We start from the raw sequence: 10,487 nt of genomic DNA on the forward strand, positions 1-10,487 counted from the left end.
GTGAAATAACATAGGTCCGAAGAAAAGCAACGAAAGTCCTCGACTGGCTCGCGAGTTTGTGTCAATATTTATGGTACCAACCGAACCCAGCCCTGCGTCCCGAATCTCTCTTGCAGCTGCTGAGCCTAAGACACTGCGACAAATTGATCTTCCACCGCCTGAAGAAGAAGAAGAAGAAGAAAATCGAAGATGAGGAAGCGAGACTTGGCCATTCTCATGCTCTCCGCTTTTGCTATCTTCTTCTCCCTTCAGGTCCTTCACATTTCACCATCACACTACCACTTCCCAACGCCTCAATCACGAGCAGACCCATTTTCTATTTCTCATAAACCCCAAACCCTAACAATTTCAATTTCTTTCTTTCGTGGACATTGATTTTTCTGATTGAAATTCTTTTAATTTGATTTCTGAATTTTCCAGCACGAGGGCGATTTCTCATTCAGAGAGGCATGGATGCATCTATCCGATGAGTACCCTCTTAAATACGAAGCCGAGCGCCTCCCTCCGCCAATCGTATGCGACTTAAACGGCGACGGAAAGAAAGAAGTCCTCGTGGCCACCCACGACGCCAAAATTCAGGTGATTTTGAACTCTCTTGCCGCTTGCTTTGATTTCAGCACCTTTAAAAGTTCAGGTGAGGACATTTACAGAACTTATTCTTCGGTATTCTAGAGTATTTATTTCATTATCTATGAATCGAAATCTTTCTTCTTATTCTAGAATGCTGTTGGTGCTTCGTGATGATCGCGATCTTTTATATTAATCTGTTACTGGTAAAGTTTTTAATATTAAAGATAGCAATGATATTTAATAGTAATTTTAAGCTGCTTTTTGGAATATTTATATGTCATGGTCTCCACTTTCATTGTTATCTATTGGGATCTTGAATTATGTTGAATTTTTATTAGGTTTTGGAGCCACACTCCAGGCGTGTGGATGAAGGGTTCAGTGATGCGCGTGTGCTCGCAGAGGTGAGCTTGTTGCGTGACAAAATAAGGATTTCTTCTGGGAGGCGTCCTGTAGCCATGGCTGCAGGCCTTGTTGATCGAGGTAAACCCGAACAGAAGCCGAAGCAGGTCCTGGTTGTTGTTACTTCAGGTTGGTCTGTTATGTGCTTCGATCACAACCTCAACAAGCTGTGGGAAAACAATTTGCAGGTTAGTGGTACTGTTTTAATTCAATTATTTGTAAGGATCAACCACTAATGGTCTCTTGTCAGTGCTGATTCTTGTTACTTATTAGCAGGAACATTTCCCGCATAATGCTCATCATAGGGAGATCGCAATCTTGATAAGCAATTACACCATTAAGCATGGGGATGCTGGATTAGTGATTGTTGGTGGGAGAATGGAAATGCAACCTCATGTATGTTTTTGTTTTGTTATTTATTTATTTGTTTTTAGAGGATGTAGTATGTATGGTATTACACTTTTGTTGACGTGCTGAGAAATTAGTAGATCAAGTTATAAAATTCTCTTTCCACACTTTATTATGAGCCACGTATAATATTCTTTGAGGATTAAAGGAATTGCAGTCAATCTGGTCAACTTTCCACTTATCAGTTGATTAAAGAACAAGAAATGTGAACAGAAGAGTTAAGAAGCGACAAATACATGCACAGCCTCATCAATACACCTGCTGAGAAGATTGTCCTAGTTTACAAGGGCAATTTTTTCTCCTTTTCAGAAGAATCATTAAAAGATATGATTGGCAGCTACTGTCTTTTTTAACTTATACATCATGAAAATGGAGGAAACTTCTTATCAAAAATTTTAAAAAAGAAACTTTTCAAAAAGAAAAGTGAGGAAATTGTACTGTTGGGAGTTGAACACTAGTGCTGCTTCACCTGATTGGTCTTATTTATTCATGGAGATGGATATAACTTTTTGGGTTTTGGCAAACGTTAGTCTTTTGGGCTTTTTTTTTTTTATCGGCACCAGGTGTCCAGAAACAACGTCCCGACTACTCCTAGGCAGTGTTTTAAATTTCGTACCGTACCGGCCGGTACGGCCGAAATTTTTCGTTTCGGCCGTCCGGCCGGTACACGTACTATATCTGTTCCTTACCGGCCAAAATACTGGCCATACCGGCCGGTACCGGTCGTACCGGCCTGAATTTCGGCCTGTACCGGCCTATATTTCGGCCAGTACCGGCCGATATTTCGGCCTGTGTTTTTTTTTTTTTTCTCGTTTTTTCAAACTACAAGCTTATTTTTTAACCCCCAATTCATATTAGACTATTTATAATTTTTATATATATATATTTATATATAATTTATTTATATATAGACTATTATTTTAGAATATAATTTTTATATATATTTATATATATAATTTATTTATATATCGACTATCCCGAAACGTTATCCCAAAACGCTATCCCGAAACGGTACCGGTACTGAAATATTTCGTTCCAGTGCCTTGACCGGTACGGCGTCCGGTACGGTATTCAAAACATTGCTCCTAGGAGTGCACAGGCCCTTGGCAAGGAGTTTTCAACAAGTGTACCTCGGGTAATTTAAGGAAAAAATCCCAAGTCCGATAGCCCCTAGAGATTATTTTCACCCAGGGGGATTTGAACCTTAGACCTGGGGGGAGCATATCACCAAGCCCAAGGCCTTTACCACTTGAGCCAACCCCTAGGGGTTGTTGGGACGCTGTTAGGCTTATTTTTGTCAGGCATGTTTTTAAGTGTTAGTCATTGCTTTTTTATACTGATGCTAAATTTGATTGCTTATTACTCTTCTGATATGTGCATGCTAATGACGTTGTAGATTGTTGTTCCTTTAGTCCTTGTTTTGAGGACTCATCTCTTCCTGAAAATGAAAGCCAAATATACTCTTACCTATTAATTTCTTTCCTTATCGGTGCACTTGCAAATATGGATGCTCTATGATGTGCAAAATTGTAGACTCACTATATCTTTCCTTATCGGTGTGCTTGCAACTATCTTTCTTACCCTTTCAGATTGCCTTGGATCCTTTTGAAGAAATTGGGATGCCTGAAAAAAATGCTGAGCAACATAGAAGAAGTGCCAGTGAAAAAGAGGTATTGACATTTTTCTCACCAAGGAATTTGTATGACATCGTTTTGACAAGAGCAATTCATAAATCCCCTCACGGCCATTGTAATTCTAGTCCTCACTAGTTCAATCCTTGGACAAAAGCATCATCAAACTATCATATCAAAACTAAAATGCATTGGAGCTTTATGGTTTTCCAATATCAAAGGCCAATTTGGGATTGCCGTGGGTAATAGAGTATTGAATTGTAGAGTTTTTATCAATAGATCTTGGTTAAAAAGTTTTACAATTAAAAAGCTATTTATTGTTATGTAAACATGTGTCTAAAGTGTTTTTAAAATTGTTACAGTTGTTTTCAGCATCTCGCCTTATATTTTCAGGAAAGATGTACAATGCATCTCTCTAAGCTTCACAATTCCATCCAAATTACACAATGAAATCAACTTCAATGCATAATACCCTTCCTCCATACATATACAACTTATCCCTTCCAACATATATGTAACTTCAACTCAATTCCTACAATGAAACCCATGCTTTCTTCGAATTTCAGTTTACTCAGTTGAGTGTCCTACTTTTTTCTTTTTTATGTATGATTCATTTGACACAAGACCTAATAGGTGTATGAAAAATTTTATCTTCGGTTTCAGTAGTGAAGACTTGATATCGATTCTGTGTTTTGTTTGTCCTGCATAGGCTTCTGATAACCCTGGAGCTGTTGATTTACGCCATTTTGTATTTTTCGCATTTGCTGGTCGATCTGGTGAACACCGATGGAGTAGTAAGAATGAGGTGATCTATTTTTATTGTTTATTGTATGTTATTTCTCAGCATCCAACGCATTATCATATCTCAAACTCTGATTCAATAGCTCTTCCTTGAGAGATTGTTACTCCAATCACATCTCTTTGATTTTATTGAATTTAAATTTTGTTTCATTCACGCCTAAGTTGTGGCAAATTCTTGTACGCTCATATTTTAGTGCTGTTGGTGTGGCTTGATGGCATCTAGTTGTTATTAATGGTGTGTTACTTCCATCAGCTTTTTTTTCTCATCCAACTACTTATTTCATCTTTTTGTGGTTTAGAGTACTGAAGAACGTTCTTCCGATGCGTCAGAGTTAATTCCGCAGCATAACTATAAGCTTGATGTTCATACTCTGAATAGTCGTCATCCTGGAGAGGTATCTTTTTAAGCTTGGTTTGTTACTGTTAATATGTTTCATAACACCAGTCATTACCTACTTATTAAAAAAAAAATGATACCAGTTGGATGGTTTCTTTTGGTGTTTCCCACATCTTGTGGGATTTATTGTTGGATGGTTTCATTCATTTAGAGAAGTGCATTGTTCCTAATTTTTTCATGTGATAGTTTGAGTGTAGGGAATTCAGAGAGTCAATTCTTGGAGTAATGCCACATCACTGGGTAAGTATGTAAGAAAAAAGAGATGTATTCATCCTTAAATAGTTGGAAGTGATGACAGCATTGATATTATTTCTATTCAGGATAGGAGAGAAGATACTGTGTTGAAGCTGGCACACTTCAGGCGGCACAAAAGGAAAAATTTGAAGAAAACATCTGGAAAGACCACAAACTACCCTTTTCACAAGCCTGAGGAAAACCATCCTCCAGGGAAAGACACAAGAAAAAAAATTTCAAACCTGATTGGAAAGGCTGCAGATTATGCTAGTTCAGCAAAGTCTAAGAAGGTTAAATTTGCTATTCATTTCTGTATGCACTTCATTAAACATATTTTCAGGTTCACTCATTCACTTATCTTGTTGGTTAGCAAACCCATCAACAGAATATGCTGGAGTTGTTAACTTGGTTCATTGTAGAAATACATATGACCAGTAATAGCATCTTTCTTAGATTCTTTTCAATAGGCATCTAACATTGCTCCTCATCCACTTTGCCTAACCCAAGTGGCACCTCCTGCCCCCACAAGAAACGGGTAGATATTGAGGTTGTGGATTCAAGACACATCACATTTTTGTTCACTTACCAATAAAAGAAAAGTATTTGTATTCGCTTTCCTTGTTAGATTTTTGAGTTGTTGATGATGATCATTATTGTCATCCAAAAGCTTTATACCCCTTTCCTGGTGAAACTGTGTCACCTAAAATATCATGGTCCGTCATCGGGGGTGAATAGAAGCATGGCTCCTGCAGTCCTGAGGGGAGTTATCTCATGACCTGTCTCATCACATTTATTATTTGATTCCATACCAGTAACTTGTGCACTATCTAGTGTTCTATGTTTACTAAATGTTCTTTTAGTGCATGCATGAAATAAACACTGCTGAAAAAAAGGAGATTATCATACATATCTATATATTTCATGTAGAATGATGAAAAGTTCTATTTCGTTAGTTTAACATTCCATGTACTTATTTTTTATCTTATTATATTTCTAAATTTTAGAAAATTTTGTATTTATTATTTTATGTTTATGTTAATATTATATACTTACATATACTCAGTTATGTACAAGTAAGTCAACTATGTAAACATCTTTTCTGGATATGCATGCTTTGACTATTAGAATGTTGATGTGAAAAAAGATGATATTTGGTTTTGTGGCACCTTTAGGACATCTTTAAGCCTCGCAGCTCTGATCTGTCTAATGAGGCATTGTCCGTATGCCTTGTAGATCCTGACATATGCTTTTTTCAAAGTAAAGGTGAAACGAGACTCTCTGAGATTTTCTACTCTTCCTAAAATTTGTAAACACATTGTGCCATACTGTGTATACGGTAAACTGCAAAGTTCTTCTGGGTGAGAGTTCCAGTTTTCTCTGTTGCTGATTGAAATGATTTTTTAAGAGTATGGATGATGCTTTCATCTGAGAGCAGAATTAGTTTGTCAAAGTTTATGGGATTTGAGACAGCAGAATTGATTTGTCAAAGTTTATGGGATTTGAGACAATTTACAGCAGTTTCATGAAATCTGATAGCATTAGGTCTTGAATTGAAGGATGATGACTTGGTAAGTTAGCATGAACTGAAAGTTTCTCAACTATGTTCCCTCAATTGCTTTTGCTGCTTGCATCCCTTGAGATGTGCTACATTTTTGTGAAAGTAGTGATCACTAACTTTCCTCTGGGAAGGTTAATTTATAACTTTATTTCTTGCCTATCAGAACTACAGAAGAAACTTCTATTTTATAAATTGCCTTGTTATAACCTGTTTTGCTTCCGGATGCAGACACCACCTTATATTCCTACCATAACAACCTACACAAAGATTTGGTGGGTTCCGAATGTTGTCGTGGCTCATCAGAAGGAAGGGATAATAGTTATGCATTTGGCATCAGGTCGCACCATGTGTAAGGTTATTAGCCCACACATTCTATCAAGCTTTGTTCATTTAGAAAGTCAAGGGATGGATTGAAAATTTTGTATTAATGACATTTGCTAATGTGAAGTTCTCTTAAGAGATGTTAAACTTGCTACAGTAGTTGTAAATGCTGCAGTACAACACGGAAGCTATTCACATCTGGAAAGCCAAGGAACTTGTTTATTGAAGCAGCATATCTAGACCATATGCATATTTGTATTATATTTAACAAGCTTCAGTTAACAAGTGTTAACATTCTGGTTTCATTACATTTGAGCTATGTTGTATTTGTTGTTATTTTTACTTTAACACGCTTCATCATTGATAGTGATGATCTATGCAGCTTCATCTTCAAGAAGGTGGCCTTCATGCTGATATCAATGGTGACGGAGTCCTAGACCATGTCCAGGTGCATATTTGTTTCTTTTCATTCTCTGGTCTTGTCACTATTTCAATAGGCTCTTCAAACCCTATGTATCTGATCCATGGTGGCTGCAGTTGTATCTTGTTCAAGTACCCATTTTCGAAGTACGCATGTATTGCCCTATGTTTTGCTCTGTACCTTGGATGTGGTTAGCTTTCTCCCAAAATCATGTTGTTGAATTCAGCCAAAGTACAAAGAGAAGATGTCTGTTTTGTTTAGTAACTGCAATGATAGTGAGAAATGCATACAACCATTTATCAGAAACTTTTGGCTGTATATTGGTCCAATAAATGTCAAATCTTTCCTGTCTTCAGGCTGTTGGAGGAAATGGTGCTGAGCAGACTGTTGTTAGTGGATCCATGGAAGTTTTACGACCATGTTGGGCTGTTGCAACCTCTGGTGTACCAGCACGAGAGCAACTCTTCAATGCTTCAATCTGTCAGTATAGCCACTCTAACTTTTTCCAGCATGGAGATTTCTCCAGATACTATGGTCGTACACCAGATGTTACTTCTTTGGAGGTGGCGACACCTATTCTAATCCCAAGAAGTGATGGTCATAGGCATCGTAAGGGAAGCCATGGTGATGTTATCTTCTTGACAAATCGAGGGGAGGTATGCTATTAATTTTGATCCATTGCAATCTCTTATGGATGGATACCTTGACGTTGGATTGAGGGGTTCTAGTTCAGGCAACAAACCAAAATAAGTTTCTGTTTTTGCTCATTATCGCATTGGGGGCAGAAATATGACCTCCATGGCAGAGAGGTTGCACCTAAAATTTGATTGTATCTAATAAGAATTGTTAGCATAAAAGTGGCGTAATTTCATTTGTGGAATCTTATGAATTATGCTCTACTAGGGAAATATGCTCATCATGATTATCAGAATGGGATAATAGCATACAGAGCGATATTTGAACACCTCCGATATGATGAACAGAAGGATTCTTATTGTATCCTGCATAACTGTTTTAACTGTATTGGAAGCTCAAATTTTATATGCCTTTTAGGTAACTTCATACTCCCCTCTCTCGCATGAGCATGGTGCTGATTGGCAATGGCATCTCTCAACTGGTGCTACATGGTCAAATCTTCCATCCCCATCTGGTATGATGGAAGCTACTATGGTAGTCCCCACACTGAAGGCATTTTCGTTGCGCATGCATGACAATCAAGAAGTGATCCTAGCAGCAGGAGATCAAGAAGCTGTGGTGATATCTCCAGGAGGAAGTCCATTAACATCAATTGATCTTCCCGGGGCACCAACGCATGCTCTAATCTGTGAGGACTTTTCAAATGATGGACTCAATGACATTATTCTTGTGACTTCGAGTGGGGTGTATGGCTTTGTCCAAACAAGGCAGCCTGGTGCCCTGTTCTTCAGCACACTGGTAGGTTGCCTTATACTTGTGATGGGAGTCATATTTGTCACCCAACACTTGAATTCCATGAAGGGGAAACCTCGTGCTTCATCTGGTCCCCGGTGACTGAATGAAATATGAAATTTGCTTGCCAGCGTTGATTAAAGAAGCTAGATCGTTCACTTTGTTAGAGCAATTTGCTTGTACAATTTCTAAATCCTATGGCGTGGGGGGGGAGGAAGTTTTCATGTAGTTAAGAATCCCCGTGCAGGTAGAAAATTTTGGGTTTTTTTAAAATGTACTATTTCCCTTTGTATACCGTTGCCTCGCTCCAAATATAATTAATGAACATCTTCCATGGATCATTTAGACTAACTACAACCAGCTGCATTTGTGATACGTTTACTTGCTGTGATTATTGGTATTGGATGTCTCTGTGTGCACGTTGTGTCAGAACGAAGCATGTTTTGTCTTCCTCTGTCAGGGTAAGCAATTAAGCTCTGGCACTCGCTTGAGTTGCAACTGGACCTATTTGATTAGCAGTGCTTCAGTACTTCTTTAAGGTTGCGGGGTAGTTAAATCATTTCAGATATTCTGTAAATAATAGTAAAAAAATAATTATAAAATATTAAATAATAATAAAAAATATATAAAAAATAATAATAAAATAATAAATAATAGTAGAGTATTATGAGAATATTTCACTATCCAAACTAGTCTTAAATTTGACCGCAAATGTATTTTATTTTTATTTTTTAAAAATGTTTAAAAAGGATGATTGCACTAGGGGAACGTCCAAGTATATATAGTAGAATCACCCTATAGATAAACTGATACCTTCTATGAGATTATACCCACGCATTACTGACTACTGGGCTAGTAATGGGTTATTTTATTCCCTTTCATTTTTCATTTTTTTTTTATTACTTCTTGACAAGCCAAAATGAAATGTTAAAGTCGTGGAGAAGAGCTGTGTGAACTCGATACTCATTATATGACATTAAAAAGTAGTGATTATATAAACAGTTTTAATGACATGTTGGATGGGAGTCTACATGCAGACACAGACCGGTTTAAGAAAGGCTTTTCGGATGGCATGTCATATTAATACCCTGCTGCGTGTCTCAGATGATTATACGTTATGAACTTCTGACACTCCTTCTGTGTATTAAAAGAGGTGACAAGCTTGTTATCTATTTATTGATCGATAAAATCAGGAGTATAAGCATTTTTATTAACTTGGACAAAGTTAAAAGATGACTAAAATTTAAATAATTTATGTTAAGAAGATTCTACATTAGATTAGATATCTCTAAAATAATTTAAATTTCAGTTATAATATTTCACCAAATATAACTAACTATAATTACTTCATCAAATATTAAAATATTAATTTCTCACTCCAAGTAAACAAATTAAATTAATTAGAATATAATTAACATTTAACATTCAGAATATAATTATTATTAACATTTAATTGGTAGAAGTACAAAATGTGATAAAAATAAATTTAATTAATTAATTATTAAAGTAATAATATTTTATTATTATATAGAGAGTAAATAGATAATCCAATGTGGGGATTGAATTTAAATGAAATATGCAAATGTAAATTCATGTGATATTAGCTAAAATTTGAAGATGCATTTGACCAATCCAATGAGAATGCTCCATTTAGATTCTTAACAACAAATAATGAACGGTCACTTTTCTGATTCCACTTATATCTCTCTATACATCTTTACAATAATTATAACCTTCACAAAATCACCAATTATCACAAAATCACCACACAACAGAGCAAAGAAGCTGCATCTTGGCTGCTAGAGGTAGCATACGATGGTGTCGCGGTGGTCCTACAGTGGTGGATCTGAGATCCCGTAAAGAGAAAAGGCATGAGAGTAGCTGGGGCTTCAGCTGGAGGAAATGAGGAAGGGGAGGGGTTGTCGGCGAAGGAGGAGGCTGGTGGTGGTGGTGCAGTGGCGTACGGGTAGGGGTGGCTAACAGTGGCACTATGGGGAGAAACTCGTGCATGTAGAGGGGCTGCGTGCGTGGAGCTAGGAATGAGCTACAGGTGGTGGGTTCCGTGGAAGTGGTCCACGGTGTGAAAGGAACTCAGTGGTGGTGCTTGGTGGAGCTGGGGCTAAGCTGCGGTGGTGCAAGGGTGGAGAACTCGTGCGTCGAGACCCATTTTGGGTTGCTTGCGTGTGGCTGAGGGAGGAGTTGCCAAGGGGCTTCAACGGTGGGATTTGATTGCTGATATAAGGAGAAGCCGGTGAGGTGGTCGGTTACGCCGCATGACGGCTTTGGGCTACTTGAGGGATGAGATCGGGTGAGAGAGAG

At 37.6% G+C, this 10,487-nt stretch overlaps 1 protein-coding gene across 1 annotated transcript; it reads left to right on the plus strand.

Moving 5' to 3' along the window:
* Positions 1-8,510, plus strand: LOC121259712. Its single transcript, XM_041161433.1, has 13 exons — positions 1-252; positions 421-579; positions 909-1,157; positions 1,246-1,365; positions 2,967-3,047; positions 3,718-3,813; positions 4,109-4,204; positions 4,393-4,446; positions 4,527-4,730; positions 6,227-6,352; positions 6,702-6,767; positions 7,097-7,396; positions 7,794-8,510. The coding sequence occupies exons 1-13, from the start codon at positions 190-192 to the stop codon at positions 8,268-8,270; spliced, it is 2,091 nt and encodes a 696-aa protein (XP_041017367.1). The 5' UTR covers positions 1-189; the 3' UTR covers positions 8,271-8,510.
* Positions 8,511-10,487: the final 1,977 nt, after the last annotated feature.

Source organism: Juglans microcarpa x Juglans regia, chromosome 4D (genome assembly GCF_004785595.1).
Source record: "Juglans microcarpa x Juglans regia isolate MS1-56 chromosome 4D, Jm3101_v1.0, whole genome shotgun sequence".
Lineage (NCBI taxonomy): Eukaryota > Viridiplantae > Streptophyta > Magnoliopsida > Fagales > Juglandaceae > Juglans > Juglans microcarpa x Juglans regia.